This window comes from Phocoena phocoena, chromosome 5, assembly GCF_963924675.1.
Source record: "Phocoena phocoena chromosome 5, mPhoPho1.1, whole genome shotgun sequence".
NCBI lineage: Eukaryota > Metazoa > Chordata > Mammalia > Artiodactyla > Phocoenidae > Phocoena > Phocoena phocoena.
This window is the reverse complement of record NC_089223.1, coordinates 1,153,310-1,177,557: the sequence shown is the minus strand read 5'-3', so window position 1 is coordinate 1,177,557 and position 24,248 is coordinate 1,153,310. Positions and strand designations below refer to the sequence as shown.

The following is a 24,248-nucleotide window of genomic DNA, read 5'->3' as shown; positions in this document are numbered from 1 at the left end:
TAGGCTGTTATTTCTCCTATATTAAGAAGAAGTCCTCCGGATCCCATGTCCCCATCCCACTACCAATCCTGTCGTCGGCTCTGCGGTCAGCAGCGCCTCTCAACTGTCCTTTGTGTTTGCTGTGTCTGTTTTTATTCTCTCCTCAACTCACCCTCCTCAAGCTTTTCACCCCCTCCCTCTACCAAAATCACACCTGAAATGTCTCCAAAGAGTGCACGCAGTCGTCCCTCAGGGTCCAGGGCGATTTCTTCCAGGACCCCCTTGGGGACCAAAATCTGAGGATGCTGGAGTGCCCCATGTACAATGCTGTCGTACAGGCATTGCTAAATCGAGTGTCCGATTCTCTGATCAGACCTGTCCTCGGTGTTGGACGCAGCAGATCCTTTATCCTTTCCCGCTGAACACTTTTTCTCCTGCTTTCTACATCGTTACACCCGTTCCAGTTTCCTCCTAACTCAGTTCCCTGTACTGCTTCTCCCTTCCTCCTTGGACATGGAATTATGGGAGTATCCCTAGGGTCATGGCCCTTTTTTAATCAGGACCTCTCTAGCCAGGCTTGGAAGCCATGATACTTAGCTCTTCCTCAGCAAAACTCACTCATTCGGCAAGCTCAGCCCATCGCATGGCTTTTCATACAATCCAGAAGCCACTGGCTCTGAAATTTATACATCCAGCCCCAGTGTCTCAGCTAAAACCCTTTTCTGAACATCCACATGCCTCCTCAATGTTTCCATTTGGATTTTACTGGCATTACCTGCTAAGTGCCTTCCTGAAGTCTGCTTTCAGCACAGCAGTGGGTGTGACCCTTTTCAAACATAGTCAAATAATAACACGCCTTTGCTTGAAACTCTCCAACTAGGGCTGCCCAAATTAGCGAATAAAAATAATTGGATGAGTGTATGTGTTATCCTAATTGCATAATTAAGATGCTATTAATTGTGGTTGTATCTACTTTTTATAGAGTAAAAGTGTTAGCTTTTACTAACACTTCTACATGTTTTAGGCCCTCAGTCCCCTCTCTGAAATCAGCTGAAACAATGAGGATTTTTAGGGAGCAGGGTGGGGGTGAGGGGTGTAAAGAAGGTTCCAGAGCACAAGATGCTTAGGGCAAAGGTCGGCAGAGCAGAGGTGCAGGGTAAGGACAAGACAAAGAAAAAAATGTGGGAGGATATCTATACATTTACCTTGAACTTCAATAAACCCAGCTGTGACTTAGCTTCTCCTGAGTGATCTAGAAATTCTAGTGCAGAAATCTGCTGGTTGTTTTAGTAACCCCGTTAGTTGACTCTGGTTGGAAGAGTTTTACCTTCTGTATACCTGTGACTGTTGCACTCTTTAGAATCACACTGTCAACCCCTCTCACTTACAGACAAAGCTGTCCAGTAACCCCCTTCCTTCAATGCTCCTGTTTCCGTTCAGGAAGATACATGCATCCAGGAGGTGCCCTGCTTATATCCAGGAGGTGCCCTGCTTATCTTAAGGATTCTTTCTCTTTCTTTCTTCATTTGGCTGTGTCGGATCGTAGTTGCGGCATGGGGGATCTTTCACTGCAGCGCGGGCCTCTTCATTGCGGCGTGCGGACTGCAGAAGGTGCGAGCTCAGTAGTTGCGGCGCACGGGCTTCGTTGCCCCGCGGCATGTGGGATCTCAGTTCCCTGATCAGGGATCGAACCCCCACCCCCTGCATTGGAAGGCGGATTCTTAACCACTGGATCACCAGGGAAGTCCCCAGAGAGTCTCCTTTTAGATATTTATTAATCTTAAATTAGGGAACAATGAAGGAGATCTCAGGCTGCCTCTTCTCTCTCAGCTTATGTGTGATGTCAGTTGTCGTTTGCTTTATAGTTTAGCTCACGGGCAATCTTATCCGTACGCTGTTAGAGCTCATTTCTACAGTGTTCTATCTACACTGAGAAGTATTGGCAGTATGACGGACCGTTGTTCACACATACAGTATAATCCCATTTTTAACAGTCTTCCTTTGGTGAACATTTAAGTTTTTCATTTCATTTTAATTTTACTCTTCCCTCATCATATTGCTACAAAAAATGTCCTTGGATTATACCTCTGATTATTTCCTTAGGATAAATTTCTTAATATAAACTTATAAGATCTTAGAAAATACCATCAAGTTGTCCTTCAGAGATGTTGTGACATTTTACTCTGTTTCCCTGTGGTTTATGGGAAGGATATTCTTGCCCTCTCTCTACCTGCAGTGGATATGAATTCTTCTGTCTTCAAGTTGCCCTTCGTCATTAGGCCTCTTGTATTCTGATTGGAAATACGCACAGATTTCTCCCCTTATTCTGTTAGGCCTTCTTCTAGTCAACCTGCCCATAAATCCACTGCTCTTTCTTCTCCTTCTTTCTCACTGTCCAACTGAACCCAGTTCTCACTCCTGCACTGATGCTCCTTTCCCGGGAAGGCCCTCTTTCTTCCTCACCTCCTTCAGTGAAAGGTCAGTAAGTCCAAGGACACAGAAGGCCACCTATTTAGTGACTACAGTGGCCTGTTAGCATCCCTCTCCTTGGCCTTCCATCACCTTAATGTTGCCCATCTCACTTGTCAGATCTCTCTTCTCTGGCTACAGGACCACTGGTGCCTCAGGCCCCCTTCAGCCCCTTTGACTCCTGTGTTCTGGGAACCAGTGCCAGCCCCCCTGCCTCAGCATCGCAGCTACGTGCTGGGAAATCCCGATTTCCTCCCCTTGATAGTCTCATTTTTCTTGCACTCTCACTCCATGGCTGTAACCAACATATACCTGTGAATGACCGTCAGTTTCCATCGATGGCCAGTCCTGCATATGTGATGTCAGGGAGGGGTGGCCACCACTCCTCTCTGTCAGATGCCCCAAGCTGAACGTTTTCTTTCTTCCATCCTTACTTGTTTTGTGTACCCTGGATAGGTATGTCATGGGCAGCCCACTCTCTGAAGCTGGAAGTACTTGAGGTCATGCAGGACCCTTCCCCCCTTTCCCTCTACTCCATCAGCTACCAGGTCCCGTTGATGCAACCACAGTCAAGTGCTTTGACACCCTTCTTTCCCTTCCTCACGGTGGGTATCGGTTCATAGCATATACTCTTTCTTCAGCATTCCGTTGATGTATTTCTGCCAGACCCTAAAAGCCATTAGGGATCAACATTATCCAGGAGAGGGACTTCCCTGGGGGCACAGTGGTTAAGAATCTGCCTGCCAATGCAGGGGACATGGGTCTGAGCCCTGGTCTAGGAAGATTCCACATGCCACGGAGCAACTAAGCCCGTTTACCACAACTACTGAGCCTACTCTCTAGAGCCCGCGAGCCACAACTACTGAAGCCCGTGCACCACAACTACTAAGTCAACGAGCCACAACTACTGAGCCTGCACTCTAGAGCCCACGAGCCACAACTACTGAGCCTGCGTGCCACAACTACTGAAGCCCGCGTGCCTAGAGCCTGTGCTCCACAACAAGAGAAGCCACCGCAATGATAAGCCAGCACAACACAACGAAGAGTAGCCCCCGTTCACCGCAGCTAGAGAAAGCCCGCACACAGCAACAAAGACCCAATGCGGCCAAAAATAAATAAATAAATAAATGAATTAATGAAAAGAAAACCAAAACATTATCCAGGAGACATGAGGCTTGTCCTCTGCCCTGAAGGAGATGTGCAATAGTTTCAAGTCAGCGTGGTGCTAGAGACATGGGATCAGAGAAGGGCAGGTAGCCCAGCGATAGTGGATGGACAGAGAAGTCTGGCTGGTGACAGCCTCCTGGACGAGCTGAGTCTTCACGGCTGAGCAGTGGGGAGCCAGGTGCAGAAGGGAACAAGGCACTTCCCATCACGGGGAAGCAGCACGGGCAGGGCTTCAAGCCCGAAGCCTTGTTTATGGCTCCGCCAGAGTCTACACGCCCTTTCCCGCAATCTAGGACTCCTCCTCAGGTAGAAAGACCAAGAAAAAAGCCGCGATCGTATCCTACCTTTCTTACAATCTCTCTCACCCTCCTGCTGCTTGTGGAGCTTGGCACACACAGCGGCATCCTGATCAGACCTCGGTCTGTCTCTCCACCCACCACCTCCTGCTCTCCCACCCGATGGCAGTGCCTCTGCTGCCCTTCCTCTTCCTTTTAACCCATCGCCTTTCTGTTTCCCAGTTCAAGTTCTTTGTAAATATCCGAAGTGTCCTCCTCCTCGTCTAAGTGCTTTCTTGTTCTCTGAGCTCTAGGTTAACTTTCATCTCTTCTTCGTAGTCTCCCCTGATTTTTTCGGGCAGAGTCAATTGCTCTCCTGGCACTTAGTTTTTAAACGCTGTTGCAGTCCTTACGCACGGACGTAGGTTTGCCCGTCAGAAGCTCAGTGGCTGTTCGTCTTCATCGCTTCTTGCAAGCACCTGAGTCGTACAGTCCAGTTTGCAGAATGACATTACTTTCATGTGTCCCTATTTCCAAAGCCATGTCTTGCTTCTATCAACAGAAGGAAAAGACATCTCAGGTGTATTTGGGGATGATGGTAGCGACATTTCACAATTTTTTTCTTTTTCTCACGTTGTGTGATTTTTTTTGGACCTGCCCAGAACGCTGACCACGTGACACGATTTCATTTTAGTGCCGTGACAAGCGTTAAAGAGCATGATGGAAGAACATATAACTGCTTATACTTTTATTTTTTGGAGATGTTGGGATGTGTGGACAGTCACTGAAGACTTCGTAGCGTGATAGGAATGTCACGGAGCGATTACAATTGTGAAAGACAATGACTTCACACTCGATGAAATAACTGTTCTTCACACTGTGTGCTGACTAGTTACTTTATAGAAGTTTGTGTTAATACAATGCCACACACTGTAGTTAAGATACAGCTACACGGTGTGCCTGACGTGAAATCCTGCGCTTTTGGTGGGGTTTCTATTTGTCTCATTTCATATAAAGACTTTTTAGGCAAGAAATATGAATTCAGAAAACTGAAAACTAGAGATGTTGGTTACGAACATTATTATGCGTTTGTTTTTTTCTTTTAAGTTTCTCAGCACAGAGTTTTTCACGGCCACGAACATACCTAGACGTGCCTTTACTGGACCTGTGGTTCTAAAATGCCCGTTTCACTCCCCAGAATAGCTACTGAATATAAATCTGTTTTAGGAGAGAAAGAAGTTTGAACAAGGGTTTTCCCTGTGGTGCAGGGCAAGCCGTGTCAGTGTTATAAGAATGTTGGACGAGGTATCAATGAACATGGACTAAATAGCTGATGTCACTCCATACACACAAAACAACATAAATCAGGAACTAAATCTTATAATTTACCTACTGATTTATTGATTGGTTGACTGATTGATTGATTTTTGGCTGCGTTGGGTCTTCGTTGCTGCGCGCGGGCTTTCTCTAGTTGCGGCGAGCGGGGGCTGCTCTTCCTTGCGGTGCGTGGGCTTCTTACTGCAGTGGCTTCTCTTGTTGCGGAGCATGGGCTCTAGGTGCGCGGGCTTCAGTAGTTGTGGCACGTGGGCTCAGTAGTTGTGGCGCACGGCCTTTGTTGTTCTGCGGCACGTGAGATCTTCCTGGACCAGGGCTCGAACCCGTGTCCCCTGCATTGGCAGGTGGATTCTTAACCACTGAGCCACCAGGGAAGTCCCCAGGAACTAAATTTTTAAAGATAATTGTTTATCTTGAGTAAAACTGACATAGTGGGGACGATGAAATGTACAATTAAAAATGTGTATGATAATTCCTAAGTCTGTACAAGGCTTAACTGTTTATTAAAATGTTTAGTGCTACTGTTTTACTTAATTCTTAAAACTTTTCTTAGGTAGGTAGTATCATCCCTGCTTGAAACATTGATCCCTAGAGAAACACATAAATGAAGTGTTCATTTGTAACTTACGCAAACGCTCCATTTTCTTTGGCCGGTGGGTATGGCTCCCCTACTTTGAAGAAGAGACCATCTTTTCCATCATCTGCTCTCTGCAGGAGGCCTGGGGAGTGCCTTCCACCCGATGGAAGGAAGGATGCCAGGGGAGGGGAGGGGAGGAGCAGATTTCAGGAGGCGTAAGGAGTGTACAGAGGTTTATGGAATCTGTACAAACCTCTCCCGTTGGGCTCCACTGTGAGTAATTTATAGCATCTTTCAAACAAGGCTGTTTTGTAAAAGTATAATGTTTAAAAGCTGATATATATTTCTGGGAAAGTAAAACTTAAAAATTAGTGTTTTTACTGTACCCTACGGACCATCTGGCATAGAATTATGTAAATTCAGTCAACAAAGGGAAAGGCAAAAGAAAACAGGGAGGCCAGCTAGAAGGCTGTTGCAGGTGGTGGCTTGGATGATAGGATGGTAGCAGTGGAAGTGGCGAAAAGCGCCCAGATCCCCTTCGGGGTGTCCCGAGACCAAGTTCAGTGTTGGCAGCAATGTCCCAGCACCAGCTGGGGGAACCATCTTCTGGTGGTTAAGAGCTCAGTCCTCAGGTTAAGAGCTCAGTCCTACAAGACTGCTTCCCTCCTGGCCTCAGAGACCAGGCATAAGCCCCGGTTGTTACCTGGGCTTCTGACCCACCAGCTACACATGGGATGTTCCAACAGTCCCCTCCGATTCTGGCTGGCAGTCATGAATACAGGTTGCTACCGGTGCTCTGACCCCCGCCCCCTCCTCAGATTCCATTAATTTGCTGGAATGGCTCAGAGAACTCAGAGAAGTATTTTACTTACTAGATTATCTAGTTTATTATAAAAGGATATCACTCAGAGCAGGCAGATGGATGCACAGGGCGGGATATGGGGAAAGGACTCCAGGCTTCTGTGCCCCATCCAGGCATGACTCTCCCCAGATCTTCACGTGTTCACCAACCCAGAAGCTCTCTGAACCCATCCTTTTGGGTTTTCATGGAGGCTTCATTACATAGGCTTGACTGGTCAAATCATTGGCCATTGGCATTAGATTCACCCACCTGGTCCTCTTGCCTCCTTGATGGGGCATAGGGGGGGAATATGGGGGCAGGAGGGGTGACCAGAGACTTGAAAGTTCAAACCCCTCTCACCTGATTGGTTCTCCTGGCGACCAGCCCCCATCCTTAGAGTCATCTCCTTAACACCACAAAAGACACCCTTATTGCTCTCATCACTTTGGCAATTCCAAGGGTTTTAGGAGCTCTGAAGAAACAGGATGAAGACCAAATCCATATTTCTTACCATAAATCAGATGATCACAGATTCTAACCCTAGTCTGATGGTAGAGCCGAGATAAGGTGGGATGCGGGGTGAAGACACAGGAGAGAAGCAAAGAACAACTCCACACGATGGGGTCCATTTACTGAGGAAGCACAGGGTAAGGTTACAGAGAGGGGGATGGTGGTAGCGTGTAAGTTGGAGGGAGGTCACTAAAGGAAGGAACGCGGACAGAAGATAGATGAGGTCCAAGCATGGACAGCCTGGAGGTGGGGTGGACCCAGCAAGCACAGCTAAGGAGAAGCATCTGTCAAAGTGGGAAGCAAGTCTGCAGAGCCTGGTGTCGGCTTGGAGACAGAAAATGGACTGTTAGATTCAACCCTGAGGGGTGGGGCGTCATCGGGGACCTTCATGCCTTACGTACACGCTAATTATTTCCATTAGATTATATCATGATTCCCCTCAAAGTAACTTTCTGAGGGATTTTTTTATTACTACTCCCAGTTTCAGCTACTCGGTCACACTCTTTATATTGGCAAGCCATTTTAAAATAAATAACTTATACTATTGTTTCTTGCCCCAGATAAAGTCTTCCACCCATATAAAATCTGAATGAGGTTGAGGGTCTTATCTATTAAGCCTACTGAACAGATAATTGAAAATATCAACCAGTACAGGCGCCATTTCTCAGCTAGATCCCCACAAAGCATTCCGAAAATTTCCCTTAATGGCTGTTAAGTGATGCATTGAATAAATATGGAGCCGCAAGAGAAATTTCTGTAAGAAAGAGCCTTAAGGATTATGGCTTGAGGCGTACGTTAATTCTAGTGTTTCGGGGAAGACGTGTTTTTCTTCTAACAGTTCTTAGCTCACCTTCTCTTTCCTGTGAAGTGCCTTCCTGTCGGTCCCTTCTTGAGCACTGAAACAAAGCAAATCCGCAAGCATTCGATATAACGAGATTAGGGGAAAAGGCGTGTGGTGCTTTGCCGTCAAACGCTAGTAGCTGTAGATGTTGTCTCAGCTTTTCAGGGCCTGTCACATTTTTTGATTCAGAGGAATCCTTTTAACAATCTCAGTAGGAAAGAACCCTTCATTTTGGCTTCGCCCGCAGATGCCATTGGGGAAGGAGTCCTTGGTGCCGTGTTATTTAGTTGTCCCATGGAATCCTAGCTTTCAGTCCGGGTCATTACTGCTAATTCACAGTTTTACCTAGGAAGTGGAAGACTGATTCACCAGCCCGCAGTCAGCTGTCCCGGGAAAGCGCTGGTTTCCAGGAGGCCTCCCACCCTTTAACTGGGGTGACCTCAGACCAGGAACTTTAGGTGGAGAGGAGTTGGGGTAATGGTGTTGTAATTTGTGAGTCTAGTCAGATGGCAGTGGTTCTCAAGTTTCGCACTGAAAGGAACACTGGGCCGGTAACAGTCTCATCCACTAATTTAGTAAGAAACTGTGCTTATAACACAACCATTCTTCTTTTTTTTTGGAATTTTTTAACAAAGCTAGCCATCTCTTTTCCCATATTTGGGCCCAGACAGAACACAGCTGCTACTCAGGGTTTGCCTGAAACCCTGAAACTCCGGGAAGGTCAGCTTCAGGTTTGAGCCTTGACGTGACAGCTTTTAAGTGCTGGAGGGTAAACATAGTTCCCTTTTCAGCCTGGACGGTCGCTGGGATCAGCTGTGTAGACAAATCAAGGTTTATTCCATTGCCATGCTCTCTGAGTAGGCGTCGCTCAGTGTTAAGACACGACATGAATACACTTGGCCACTCTCCCTAGGATTTCTCACTTAAATATATAATCTGCCTCACCCACACAGTATTAAAACATCTGTTCTGGAGTAGTAATGCAAGCATCTGATTTTCTTTGCTGGCTTTAAAATCATTTAAAAACATAACCCAGATAACTTTTGGGACAGATTCAGATAAGAGCAGGGGGAAAGGAGGAAGAAGCGTGTTTAAATGAATTGTTCCAGAGCATTCTTGTGTCTTTACGGCACTGCCCGTCAGTCGTTCCTGGCAGAAATGTTTGTCTGCAGGCCCCGTCTGCTTCTTAAGCTCTTTAAAAGGCAGCCCTATATTCAATATATCAGCTTGACATGGTGTAACGGAGACTGGAGACACCTTTCAAAGTGATGGAAAGCAAGGCTGCAAGGCTGAACTTTTCTTTTTTCTTCTCTCCCCACACCTGGATGATTACTTTGTTGTTCTTTTGTTTTTAATAACTACAACAGTAAAACCTAATCCGCATTCCTAACCCTTCTGTTAGGTATGAATGAAGTGAAGCCCCCTTATCAGTTTGAAATGTCCTTTATGCCTTGGCTAGGAAAGCTGCAGCATAAATCGTAGGCCCTAAACATTTTGCAGCAGTTGCTATGCTACTCAAGGTAAACATTGGTGTGTGTGTATTTGTCCAGGGAAGGTTCATTGTCAATGTTATATTTTTAAATTTGCACTCACCGCAGAAATACTAATAGAAAGACAAGCTGCGGTTTTCTCAAGCTGGGTATTTATCGTGGAATTATAAGCAGTTCGGATAGCACTATTCCAAATAGGAAGTCAGCTATTCTTCTTCTAAAAAAGAAGATGATAATTAATGCATAAGGTATCTAAATAGCCATAAGAAAGTACAAAACCACTAAGATGTTGATCTTTTAAATGAACCTGGAGAGGCCAACAGAGGAACTCACTTGCTGTCTTCAGCTTGTAACACTGATTCATCCTGGCCCTTACTTTGTCCAAACACATGGGCTGCCCATTATGTTTCAATAATAAAAGTAGAAATATGTTTGTTTTTCAGTTATTCTTTCACATTAAGTTCCCTTTTTATGGTCCACACTCACCAGGATTTGTTTGATCCTTGCTGAGTTGCTTATGTGATTCGTAATAGCAAATTCTCAGTTTGGCTTTGTTTTGGCAAAGGGAAAAAGTCTCTTCTGTGAAACAAAATACTTGGTTTGTGAAGGTTAAGCTTCCCAAGGGCAAGAATTTTTGTCGGTTTTCTCACAGCACCCTCATGATGGGCTTTTTAATAAATGTTTGTTAAATGACTTAATGGACACGGTATAATATTAACCTTCGTTTGCTGCTCTGGTCGATATGAAGTTGGGAATTCCGTGACAGCATGCTTTAGTGTGCCAGGGCTGCTGTTACAAAGTACCACAGGCTGGGTGGCTTGCACAACAAAATTCATTTTCTCACAGCTCTGGAGGCTGCAAGTTGGAGATCAAGGTGTCAGCAGGATTAATTTCTTCTGAGGCCTCTCTCCTTGGCTTGTAGACGAACACCTTCTCCCTGTGTCTTCATGTGGTCTTTCCTCTGTGCGTATCTGTGTCCAAATTTCCTCTTTTTTCAAGGACCTCTTCTTACAAATTTCTTCTTCTTACAAGCCCAGAACTGGGATTGCTGGATCAGATGGTAGCTCTATTTTTCATTTTTTGCTGACCTTCCGTACTGTTTTCCATAGTGGCTAAACAAAGTTACATTCCCACTAACGGTTCATAAGGATTTTTTGGAAACGACACCAAAAGCACAGCAACCAAAGCAAAAATCAAACAAGTAGGACTTCATCAAACTAAAACAGCTTCTGCACATCAAAAGAATCGCTCAGCAACATGAAAAGGCAACCTGTGAAATGGGACAAAATGTATGCAAGCCAAGTACTGGACAAGGGTTGATATCCAAAATGTATAAAGAACTCATACAACTCAATAACCAACCAAACCAAACAAAAATCCAATTATAAAATGGGCAGAGGAACTTAACAGACATTTTTCCAAAGAAGGTGTACAAATGGCCAACAGTGCATGAAAAGATGCTCAACATCACCAGGGAAATGCAGCTCAGAACCACAGTGAGATATCTCCTCACACCTGTTAGGATGGCCGTCATCGAGAAGACGAGAGATAGCAGGTGCTGGCCAGGGTGTGGAGAAAACGGACCCTCTTGTATCGCACAGTTACGTGGAATTCTTAAACGTAAAAGCTGGAAAGAATCTTAAAGGTCACTGGGTTTAAGCAGCCGTGCTTCACAGAGGGGAAAACTGAGGCTCATATGGGTTACAGTATTTGCTGAAATTCCCTCTCCTGATGTGGTAGCTTCAGGGGTAAGTGCAGGCTCCCCGACTCCTGATCAGGGCTCTTCTCTCGTGTCATGCTGCCACTCGGAATGACCCTCACCAAGGAATTAAAAAGACCTCGTCTTGTATAGGATCCTTACACACGGTCCTGACATTCTAGAAATGAATTAAAAAGACCTCGTCCTGTATAGGATCATTACACACGGTCCTGACATTCTAGAAATGGTTTGACAGGACAACTCACGGCATAGAGATTTCACAGCTCTTTTCTCGTCTTTCAGGATCTGTCCTTACAAAGTCATATAGCCACAAGGGTCTAGACTAGGATTAGGTTATCCACCCAGGTTACTGCTGCTGCACTGAAGAGGATAGCAGAAAAGCTTTTCTCTGGCTTACTGAAGTAGGGGTATTGATTTAGTTAGCTGTGTACATTACAGAAGCCAAGAAACTGCTTTTTGTTTCTGAACATTGGCTTCCACTAAATAGCACAACCCATAGCTCAGTGATAAGCATCTATTTTCATGGCATCTGAGAGAGCTGGGGAGAGGGGAATAGGCAAATCCAATTCAATTCGAGGCACTTAGCCCAATCGTAAGTACTTTTACACAGCAAAGATACTGGTAGAATTTTCTAGACACTAAATATGAGAGCAAAGCCTCTAGGCTTGTACCAGAAAGAGGAGTTCTTAGAGGAGAAATTAAAGCTTAAAAAAAGTAGAAGGTATTTTTCCCTCTAACTTTTTTTTTTCCAATGTCCCCCCTTTTCTCTGAAAACTCCCTTTAGACAACTTAGAAAAGCAGAACTTCAAAAGCGAACAACTTGACTGTTCCTTGAACCAGTGGGTGGGTGACAGTCATGAGGAAGCCCTTAAAAAAGAAAAGCGCTGCTTCCTCTGTTCTGTCCCGGGACTGAATCTTTGAATCCAGAGGAAATGAGTTAATTCTCCCCTCCTGTTTCTTTTGGGTGGGGACTGCTGTGTGTGCGCCTGTGTGTATGTGTGTATGGGGGTTATCTTTTTAAAGCATTGTCTTATTTAATTTAAATATTTAAAAGTGTGGAGATTTATAACATCAACCAGTTAACTGCATGCGGTAACATTTGCCAAGTTGTTTTTTTCCCTTTGTCATTTGAGGGGATCGATATTCTGATAACTTCACTGAACCCAAGATGGGCATATTCTGTTTGTCCAACATTACAGACTTATTGTGTTTTCTTTTTCTGTGTAACTACTTTAAACTTTATCTCAGGGGTCCTCATTTCAGTTGGAACTTTTCATTGTTCTTGAAGGAATGCTCTCTACGTTTCCAACAGACGTGGAAGCAAAATAAGCCAACCCCAGAGCATAAATAACAATTTTATATCATGCCTACAATATACATCTGCACTCTGACACTTTGATGAATATGGTCTACTTTTTGTATGGGCTTTCTATACACTTACCCTCTGTGTGCGGATTGACACGTTTGATTGGTCTTGTATCATCACAGTCATAACTCAGTTATCCTCTGAGTAATACTGACTCTTTTCACTTTACATAAACATACACATTTTGGCGTATAGTTTAAAAATTTGCCAAACCGTTGCATCGAGTTTTTCACATTATAAATTTAATCGATATGAACCAAACTGGCTAAATTAGTAATGAACACTTTTATTAGAGAATTGCTTATTTATATCCATACTGTCCTTATCGGTCATAATAGTACTCTCTGTCAAAGCAATATTGCATTTCTTGGACAATTAAAAACATTCTGGTAGTAAAGAGGAATGTATTAAATGTGCTTTCTCCTCTTAAAAGTTGGATAGAATAATGGAAAAACATCTTACTGCTAATATTTTAGCCAGAATCTTGACATTATTGAAAGTAGATCTTTAAAATAAGAACGAAATCAGTGTTGACCAAAGCTGCCACATTCATTTCTGCCGATTATCCTCTATAAACCCCACAACCACCATGGGCAGGTGGGGCTCGGGACCCACAAAGCCATGAGTCCCAGCAGGGGCTGTGTCTGCCCCAGAGAACGGATGTCCTTTTTTTCTGAAAAGCAAGTACCCTCTGCTTTTCAAGCCATGTGTCCACAGGATAGCCTGGAGAGGGTCTTTTCTAAATTGACCCAGTTGAGGTGTTTGGGGAAGCAATGGCCCCGTTACTCGGGAAGGTTTCACGGATGGATTGGGTTTCAAGAAAGGCTGTTAGAAATGGTAAAGATTTATTATGTGGATCACAAGATGGAGAGTTTTGCCCGGGGAGGGGGGGCAGCAACGTAAGCACGGGTAGAAGTGCAAGGTCAAGGTCAGAGGAATATGACATGTGCAGCAGCCAGTGAGGGGACTAGATTGATTGGGACAAAATGTGCCTGTCTTTGATGAGTGGAGGATTAGATGCGAAAGGTGAGTGAAGGTCAGGTGCTGAGGGTTCTGAGTGCAGGGAAAGGAATTCGGATTTTATCTTCCAGATGAGAAATCACTCTAGGCATTTGTCCAAATCCATCCCATGATCAGCGATAACTTATTTTAGGTAGATTAACCCAGGATTATGCAGCATAGAATAAAAGGAATAAGAAAGAGTAAAGGCAGGGAGACAAGGTTAGAGACTGCTAAATACAGTCCCTTGTTTTCAGGGTCTGCCCTGTATCTGAGTAATGACGATGAAAAGGAAGAGCTGATATGATAGTTTTTTTAATTATAGCAAATGTTATCATTTTTACCTGATCTCTAGAAAGAATCCATACTTATTACAGAAAATGCTGAAAACATGGATAGGTATAAGGAAGAAAATGAAGATCACCCATTCTCATTAAAACCATGGATGAACACTCCACATTTTAGGTGCTTTTGATTTTTCTTTGTTTTGTTTCAATGTATGTATGTTGAAATCATGGTATAATAATGCTATGTTTACAGAGCTTGGATTTCTTGTCATTTACTACATATTAGGCATTTCTTTTTTAATAAAAAACTCCTAGAAGACCTAATTTTTTTTTTTTTAATTTTTTTTTTGAGGTACGCGGGCCTCTCACTGTTGTGGCCTCTCCCGTTGCGGAGCACAGGCTCCGGACGCGCAGGCTCAGCGGCCATGGCTCACGGGCCCAGTCGCTCCGCGGCATGTGAGGTCTTCCCGGACCGGGGCACGAACCCGCGTACCCTGCATCGGCGGGCAGACTCTCAACCACTACGCCACCAGGGAAGCCCAAGACCTCATTTTTTTTTATTGCAGTATAGTTGATTTACAGTGTTGTGTTAATTTCTGCTGTACAGCAAAGTGATTCAGTAATACATGTATGTACATCTTTTTTCAGATTATTTTCTATTATAGTTCAGTACAGGGTATCGAATAGAATTCCCTGTGCTATAGAGTAGGTCCTTGTTGGTTAATCTATTTTATATCTAATAGCCTGTATCTGTTAATCCCGAACTCCTAATTTATCCTCCCCCTCCAGCCCGCTTTCCACTTTGGTAATCATACGTTTGTTCTCTGTGTCTGTGAGTCTCTTTCTCTTTTGTAAATAAGTTCATTTGTGTCATGTTTTAGATTCCACATGTAAGTGATGTCATATGGTATTCGTCTTTCTCCTTCTGACTGACTGCACTCACTATGACAATCTCTAGGTCCGTCCATGTCGCCGCAAACGGCATTATTTCCTTCTTGTTTATGGCTGAGTGATGTTGCATCGTATATAGGTACCACGTCTTCTCTATTTGTTCATCTCTCGATGGACATTTAGGTTGCTCCACATCTTGCTAGAGGGCCTCGTTTTTAATGCCTGTCCCACGATTTCAGTTTATGACTGCAGGGTCATTAACTATGCCACTATTGTAAATTTAGACTGTGACCAACTTTTTGTTATTATAAACATGACTGTAATAAACGTCAGTCAACATAAATGCTTTATTCCATACTATTCCCTTTTCTTCTTCTTCTGCAGATAAACAAATAGATACATTTAAAAAATTAAGTGGAACATTTGTTCCTGTATTTATTTTGCCTGTTTTGATTTCAGTTCTAAGCTACCACTCCCCGCTTTTAGTCCACTTTAAAAATTGGGGAAGGGAGGAGGGTGTTTCTTAACGGACTTTTCCTGAAATTATTATCTCCTTTTGGTGCTTGCCTTTTAAAATGGTGTACTTTAATCCATTGCTCTATACATGAGCATTTAGGTGGTTTTCAGTTTTTCTCCTTTCAACACTGTGATGAACTGATATTCATGTGCACATATTTCCACGTGCACAAATAAAAGGCTATAGCCTCAAAAGTGAAGTACAGGGATATGGGACATATCCATCTTCAACTTCAGTATCCTGTGTACATCAGTTACATCAACTACAGTGGTACCAATATATACTCACTTCTGCGGGCAGACCAGAAAAATTCCAATTTACCCACATCCTTGGCAATCCTTTCCTTTCAATGCTCGCCGATCTCCTGTAAGTGAAATAGTATCTCTTTTTTTTGTATGTGAAATATCTCATTTTGGTTTGCATTTCTCTGATAACTAATGAATTTTAAGCATGTTTTCATATGTCTAGTGGCCATTCAAGATTCTTGTCTGGAATTTGTCCATTTTGTATTGAGTTTGTTTTTTTCCGTGTACTCTGTCCTGTGACAGGTATATGGTTTGCCAAGGTGTTCTCCCAGTGTCTGTATTTTAACTGTTTATTACAAAAAATTTAGGCAAATTTATCAAAGTTCTCTTTTATGGTTTGGGCGTTTTCTATCTTGATTAACAACTCCTTCTCTAACGTCAAAGGCTTTAGCTTTTCACTTATATATTTTTTTCTTATTCTTTATGGGTTAATTACTTTACATTACATTTTTAATTCTTCTGACACACCTGGGAGTTCCCAGGTGATTTTCCAGAATGAGGAGGATAAAAAGTTGAAAACAAAAGAAAACTTTGGTAAAAACTCTATTAAGGCTTCCGTTGTTAGGTCCATAACTGAACCACGGAGGCATCTTCTGTTTTGTGTAAACAACAGATACCCACACCTACCATGGTTTGTGGTAACGAAAGTGAGTGTCTTGCCCCTTGAAAATCTTTTCCCACAGAAACTCCGTCCAAGTTCATCTGCATGAAGTCTTGGCAAAGTAGTTTACTGCTCACTGGGCTTGAATACAATTTCACTTCCAGGTGTTTTCGGCCTTAGTCTGCCTATCTAACCTCGCGCGTGGGTCCAGAAGGAACACGTCGTTTTTTTAAAAACGGTTGCCGTCTGACACTGGATTCGTTTTACTTTCAGCAGTTGGCAGAAACTGTGAGTCCTTCCGTGCTCCCCGCCGCAGCTTTGCCACTGGACCTGCTTAACGATGCTGTCACTGCCTTTAGCACCTTGGAAGATCTTATTCGGTATCTTGAACCAGATAGATGGCAGCTGGACTTAGAAGATCTATACAGGCCCACTTGGCAACTGCTGGGCAAGGCTTTTGTGTTTGGAAGAAAATCCAGAGGTAAGCTCTCTCTTCAGGCTAGAAGCTCATTTAAGTTTCTTAGCAGCTAATGTTTCAGATTCTTCTGCCATACCTTCTAATGAGGAGAGTTTAAAATTCTTCCCCGATAAGTTTAAATAATCAACTTTCTTAACATTTGAGCATATTTACATATTAAATAAGAATACGTATAAAAGGAGGGCTTGGAAGATTAAAAGAGATGCTTTTGCTGAAAATTCCTGTCATTTCTTTAATTCAAAAATATCATTTTGATGAAGTCCTGTGCTACACTTCACAAGAAACATTGCTTATTCAAACTTAATATTTGGGGTATATTGATTCAGAGATTCAAGAGAGGTTATCGTAGCTGCTAAACCAGGTTTAGGGCTAGAAAAGGGGAAAGCTCTATTAAAATCTGTATTCACCATGACCCCATGAGTCAGGATTATATCAATTTCCATTTCCTAAGCCTAGAAACTTTTCTAAATAATACGAAAAATAACAATGGTTCCCCAGAAGACAGAACTGTAGTTTCCACTGATAGAAGTCACTGTAAGAAAATAATGCTCTAAAGGAACTCACACCATGATAATTTTTTCTATGTAAATATGCTTCTGAAATGATCACTTTTGATTCTATGAGCACATCTCCCTTCAAGAGTGAAAGTGTTGATAATTAAACTTAATTTCACATGGTCGAGAGATGGGAGATAATGTTAGCCGAATCTGTTCTCAGGTCAGGTAACTTTCCTCGTCACCCTAAACTTGGAAAGCATCCCTCTCAAACACAAATGAAAACGTAACTGGGTAGTTATAAAGCCCTCAGACAATCTGTTTCAGTCCGTCAGAAACTTTGAAATCTACCCAGGGTCCCTTTAGAGAACGGAGGACGGTCTGCAGAAAGTCTGTAGAAAGCACAGTGTTTAGTTAATTTGAGCGACTCACAGGGGCAGATTGCATCAGACTGGTCAGAAAGAAACCCGATTCCTGCCCTCTCCTGCTAAGAGTTGCAGCCCTTCTGATCAGGGCTTACATCTCAGCAGATCATGTTCGGACTTGCCCAGCACGGTGTTCTGCTGGACCAGCAGCCCTGGTTTCCTCTCAGCGATATTGGAAATCGCTGTTCACGTCCAGAGGCAGCTGAATCTTGTCCAGATGCTGAAAACGGTTACATATTCATAGGACGTGATCGTGACAAATAACTCACCAACAACAACACTTCCCTTCCCTCCCACTTAGGAACGGGAAGATGAAGATTTGCAAGGCTGGCTGAAACGCCCCTGAATAGAGCCTTTGTTAGCAAATTCGAGGTAGATTATCCTGTGGATCCATAAGAAGCAGAGGGAGTCAACCGGACTGAGCTCAGATCTAGTTTTTTGACAGCCGATCTTGGGATACGAGCCTGAAAATCTCCCCTCTAACCCTGCCTTTATGCCTGTACCTCTCACGTGGTGCTCAGTGAAGTTTTGGCCGGAGGCTAGGGTGTATTTAAAAGGCCCAGCGCTGAACCAGATCTCTCAACTATTCATTTAACACTTTCCAAATTGAAGCCCTTTGCAGTTTGCCAAAACTATTAACTTTTTAGGCGTACAGTAAGTGTGAGCAAAGCAGTGTATATCTTTGGAACTCTACATAAACTAAAATGCAGGTGTGGGATAACATCTCTATAGACAAAACCAACTCCCCCCCACAGGAGTCTTTCTACAAAGGAAGGAGGAGGAAAACATTTAAAAGCTTCTAATTAGAGATTGAGATAGATTTTCCACAGAATAAACATATCACAGCGTTACCACATTCATCTTAGAAAGACCACCCTCAGATTGCGTTACGTTAATAGAATATCCTTGGGCTGAGTGTCTGAAAAAAATGAACACTGACAAAGTAAACTGTGATCGTAATTTTTTTCAATCAGTATTATTCTGTTTAGGAAAACTTGCAATATTTATGAATCTGAACAAGAAAACAGGCATTAGAAAAACAGTTTTTATTGACGACAGGCTTCAAATCTTCATTCTTTAGAAAGACAAGCTAATGCATGTATTGTCTTAGGAGGTTGTTACGAAAAGGAAATAAAGCATCTGAAGGCTAAGTTTACTTTGCAAATATTTTGCAGAGGGAGACTTCCACGTTATTACAGTTAAGCTATTAAGACGTATGTGCTGGTGCCTGATCTCTCTCTTTGTTTTTTGACTAGATGTTTTACCCAGTGTTTGGAGAATTTGTGACACCAATCGTAGTCACGTGACTTATTCTAAATGATGCTTAGATGTGTTTGAAGCCCTAGAAGCAGGAAGCATAAATTTCAAATAACGTATGCTAAATGTAAAGTCCTTACTTGTATTTTTAGCCCAGAGGGGACTGTGTTAATGTCTTTCCTTTTCTTTATTTTCCCTTTCTTCCTCTGGTTCAGCGTGTTCATTCATACCTTACTACTACAGAAAAGAAAAACCCATATTTTTTAAGTCAGGCTTAACTAGTACTTAAAAAGGGCTTTTGACTTTTGTGTCAAACATGATAGATGAGTGGAAGCTAAGTTGAAAGTCTGTTTAAATTTTCACATTGTAGCAGGTATCATAGCTTGATTCACTTGGGAAATCCATCTAACCTTTTATTGTGGTTAAGTAAACATTTTAAAGCTAACATATACAGACTCATTTTCTAGTTTCACGAAATAGTATGTTTAAAACTCTTTAAGGTAGATGAATATCCTTTGAAAGCTGAGAGCTTCATTCACATTCTAAAGAAGGATAAATCTTAAAGAAGCATTAAAAACTCTGGCAACTGGCTTTTGTATGTGTGTGCCTGTCTTAGGTTTTCTCTCTCCTTGCCTAGATGTTAACTTCTAGCGAAAAGATTCAAAGAAGCTCATATACAGCTTTGACAGTGAAAGAGCAGTACGTGTATAGACATAGGTTAGGGTTCGGCAAAATGAAATGAGGTAAAATACGTGACATCATTTAACCTAATTATCTCATTAATTTTATTAGAGATAAGCTTCTCTTTAATGGCCCTCGAAAGAATGCACTCTTTTCCTCTTAAATATTTAAAAGCTTTACTGTCACGGGGTCATTTTTCAGATGAAAGGGAAATCTTTAGATACTCAAATAAAACTGATTTTCTCTTGAGTTGGAAAAAATAATTTCTAGCTGGATAAGATGTTGAAATGAACTTACTGAATTAGCATTTCCTCCGTGTTTCCCTTACCTGACCAAGGTTTTAGTCAACCATATGGTTTACGTGTGCTTATAATTGACAGTTGCATTTGCATAAGCTATAATATATTTCCTGAAAATACTTACATTGGCTTCCTTTGACATTTTAGAAAAACTTGACCACATACCCACGAATAACCTAGCTAAGAAAACAAGCATTTGATTCCTAATTACCTTGTCGCCTTAAAAGTATTTAAAAATGTTGGCACTTAATTTTTAAGACTGGGTTACGTAGTGATTATTATCACCTGAAGCTATCTTTAACCAGAAAATATTATTTATAATGTTGCCAATATCACTGAAAAGGTATTTAACCAGATTTAGTGTATTTTAGATAGTATTCCTAAATTTTAATAAAAACTTTGTTTTTGAAGGAAAAAAGCTCTGATGAACTATATGCTATTCAAAACTTCAATTTTATTGGAATTGCTTTGATTTGAATATTTCTAGGGGAAAAAAGGCAAAGCTATAAAGCAGAAATTAAAATCATATTAGAATTGCTTATCCTAATAATTATCAGCTACTTCATATGTTATATGTAGGCTCATGTTAAACATGATGTGTTACTTTGATACGATTTAACTGAGGCAGTATCATTTTATAGTTAATAACAATGGTTCTTTAGAACATACTGCAACAATCTGATGAAAGGACATTTGGTCTTCACATGGAGGCACTCTCTTAAAGAAGAAAACACAGCATAGTTAGCCAAGTTACTAAAAGAATAGAGACAGTGGTTATAAATTAGTCATTTCTTCTGCCCTTCAGGAGAATAGAAATCGGAAAAGCAGTCTAGTTAAGCTCAATTTCCAAGTCCAAAAATTTCTCAACGCGCCAGAAGCAGTGCTTTCCAGCAACTTCTGCTCCTTTAAAACGTGTCCTTTTCCCCACTCCTGGTCCACTCAGCCGTCTTCAGAAATTCATTTGCTTCATTTCCTTTTCGCGCTCTATGATTCTTGTGGCCAGGAAGATTATAGAAGGTTCTGTCAGCAAGTGTCTGTACGTTGTGCTCCATTCATTGCGGGAGCTTGTCATCCTTCTAAAAATCGCATCTGTTTTTTCATCAAAGCTTTCCTTTTACATTCTATTCTTCCCTCCCACGCCCCCCCTTGTTTACTTTTTTCCAAAGGTTAAAAGGTGTAGCCCCCTTTTTCTCTAGAAAGTTTCCTGTTTATAGCTGGTAACTCTTCTGTAGTCTCCATCCTCAACACTGCACAATGCCGTCCCTTCATCCGTCCCTGGGTCACAGGGAAGCTCTGTTTGCCGTAAAACGGAAAGCCCAGCCTGCGAGCTGCATCGCCCTAAGACCTAGTTAAATAATCGGGGTTCTTATTGGGGCGATTGTTCGGGAGATGTCTAGATTTCTGTATGAGAGAGAGAGCGCGAGGGCGCTTGGTGAAATCGCAAGGCTCAGAGCATGACCGCCTCTTCCTCTGCTCCCCTGTGTGCCGTGCAGTGCTGGGCCTGAACCTGCTCAAGGAAGAGGTGCGGCTCTATAGCTGCACGCCTCGCAACTTCTCCGTGTCCATCCGGGAGGAGCTCAAGAGGACCGACACCGTCTTCTGGCCGGGCTGTCTCCTGGTGAAGCGCTGCGGCGGGAACTGCGCGTGCTGCCTGCACACCTGCAGCGAGTGTCAGTGTGTCCCCAGCAAAGTCACCAAGAAGTATCACGAGGTACGGACAGCCTTTCCCTTCCCGAAAGATGACAGACCAGCCTCTCTGAAGTGGATTTTGGTTTAGAAGGGAGATGTCGTCTTCACGAAAACCAGACCAGACGAAACCAAGGTTTACCAAAGAGCTCAAGTTTTCATTTATTATTATTATTTATTTTAAATTTATTATTATTTATTTTTGGCTGCGTTGGGTCCTCGTTGCTGCGTGCGGGCTTTCTCTAGTTGCGGTGAGCGGGGGCTACTCTTCGTTGCGGTGCGCGGGCTTCTCATTGCGGTGGCTTCTCTTGTTGTGGAGCACGGGCTCTAGGCACGTGGGCTTCAGTAGTTGTAGCGCACGGGCTCAGTAGTTGTGGCTCGTGGGCTCTAGAGCGCAGGCGCAGTAGTTGTGGCTCCTGGACTCTAGAGCGCAGGCTCAGTAGTTGTGGCTCGTGCGCTTCAGAGCGCAGGCTCAGTAGTTGTGGCTCACGGGCTCTAGAGTGCAGCCTCAGTAGTTGTGGCGCACGGGCTTCGTTGCTCCGTGGCATGTGGGATCTTCCAGGACCAGGGCTCAAACCCGGCCCCTGCATTGGCAGGCAGATTCTTAACCACTGCGCCACCAGGGAAATCCCTGTTTTTTAATTAGGACCTTGAACTCAGGAAACCAGACATCAAGGATTTAGAAAGCTTGTCCTCTGATAGCACATCATGGGTACTCAGTGGAGGTTTTCTGTCTCATACAAAAAAGAAACTGTTTTTCCAGGGAGGAGAATGGGTGAAACTTTTCACCTCTTCAAAATATGAAGGGAAAATATTTTAAAGACAAACTTGGAAGTAAATTATGGTCTATTTTGGAGAAAATAAAGATCTTTAATATTTATCTTTCCATTTGGGGCCATTTGGGCACATAAATTCCAAGGGACATATTCATAATTATACTTCCTGTTATTTCATCATTTATATCTTCCTCTTATTCATGGTGCGCCAAATAGTATGTTAAGCTTTTTATAGATTCTTCATCCTTCCCTTTATTCCGTGGAGTTAAGGAAAATACAATATTAAATGTTAGTAATTATTGTTTTTCAGAGCCTTGGGGACCTTAGAGTTTATACATTTCAAATTTTCATTATCCCCGGTGATACCCAACCCCCTCCAGTCCTCCCCAGAAGCACCTAGCTTTCGTACATCCGGAAGCAATCCCTTCCTGATGGCTCACCTTCAATTTTTACAAAATGTCTTTTACAAACTTTAATTTTCACAAAACCAAACCAAAATCTGCCTCCTGACTTCATTTGGATATGGCTTCATTCATTTTCACTTTTTTCTGCTAAATAAAAGAATAACACGAACTAAATACCCACTTAATAAATGAAATGATTTTACCTGTGAGTGGAGACGTCGGTGAAACCCTCATCTGTTGGGTAATCTGAACAGGTAGCTGTGCTCATGAGACGTGGTTGCCCAGCTCTTCCCCAATATTGTGTTGGCAGGTGATTAAGTGGGAGAAAAGCAGTGGATTCCAGACAAGGTGCCTGTTTCCCTCCTAGATCTACCATTAACTTGTAACCATCCACAGGACACTTAACCTTTGTAAAATATGTGCAAACTATGATAATCTCTCAGGTTTTTCCTAAAGGTGTTATTCTCTGACAATTGTTAGATGGCAAGTTTTAGAAGATGACATCCAAACCTGGCAGTCCGGGATAAAAGTAGGACTGTTGACTGCCGTCCTCATATTCCACTTCCGTTTCTACACCACACACGTCTAAAGATCCTTGTGCTGGGAACGGCGTGCACTCCTGTTCAGGAGGAGGTCCTCGGGAGCTTGCGGGAGCCCCAGCTCCACTCTGCCCAGAGGACGGCTTGCTGCTACTCTAAGAACTGGAAGTCTAGTCAAGAAAAAACCCTTAACGTGGTAGTTTTGTTACCGAGCCAGACTCGGGTCTGCTTGCTGGGGCAGTAACGCTGCTGAACCAGGTCGTGGGGAGGAAAGTGCAGCATTCATTGCAGGCGCCAAGCAAGGAGACCGGGCAGCCAGGGCTTAAAAGGCCCAACTCCTCAAAGGCTTTCAGGGACAGGTTTTTAAAGACAGGGGGAGGTGCGTGATCAGCTGGCGGACACTCTTCCGATTGGTTGGTGGTGAGGTCATCGGGAGCCCACATCATCAACCTTCTGGTTCCAACCGGTCTGGGATCTACATGCTTGTGGGCAGCATGCAGTTAACTTCTTCCATCTGGTGGCGGTTTCAGTATCTGCAAAACAGCTCAAGGGACCTGACTCAGAATATCATCTGTAGCCCGTGAGGAGGAACTAAAGGTCCTTGACTTTGCTTAATGGCTAAACTGTTATTATTTTGTCTTGCCGTACTGTTTTCCTTTCTTTCTGCGTTTTCTCGTTTCTCTGATTAAATGGCTAGAGTTTTTCCACAGACAAAAGACAGGCAGAGGACATGCGGCCGGGCGGGCGAGGAGGTCTGCTCTGGGAAGGCCTCCCAGGGTCCTGCTCAGTGACAGCCCTAAAGCACGTGAAAGTTAAAAGGCCTTAAAGGGTCGGCAGATCTTAGAGTTGGTTGGCATAATGTAAAAGAATAGGATGAGAGTAGGAATTAAGCTGGGGTGATCTTTCCCCACCTAAAATCATTTCATTTTGAACTTTCTAAAGCAGGGACTTACTAAGCAAAGTGTATCTGGGGACCTGATTTAGCCAACAAGTCTTGGGTTTATGACTCAACCTTGCTACGACCTGTAAAACCCAGAGC

General features: G+C 43.1%; 1 protein-coding gene across 1 annotated transcript in view; it reads left to right on the top strand.

Annotated features, from left to right (window-relative positions):
* PDGFC (platelet derived growth factor C) overlaps positions 1–24,248 on the top strand; it is a 216,769-nt gene that overhangs the window by 187,882 nt on the left and 4,639 nt on the right. The window contains exons 4-5 of the mRNA XM_065878195.1: positions 16,444–16,651; positions 21,298–21,515. Coding sequence (XP_065734267.1) covers positions 16,444–16,651; positions 21,298–21,515 — 426 coding nt within the window. The remainder of the gene's footprint in view (positions 1–16,443; positions 16,652–21,297; positions 21,516–24,248) is intronic.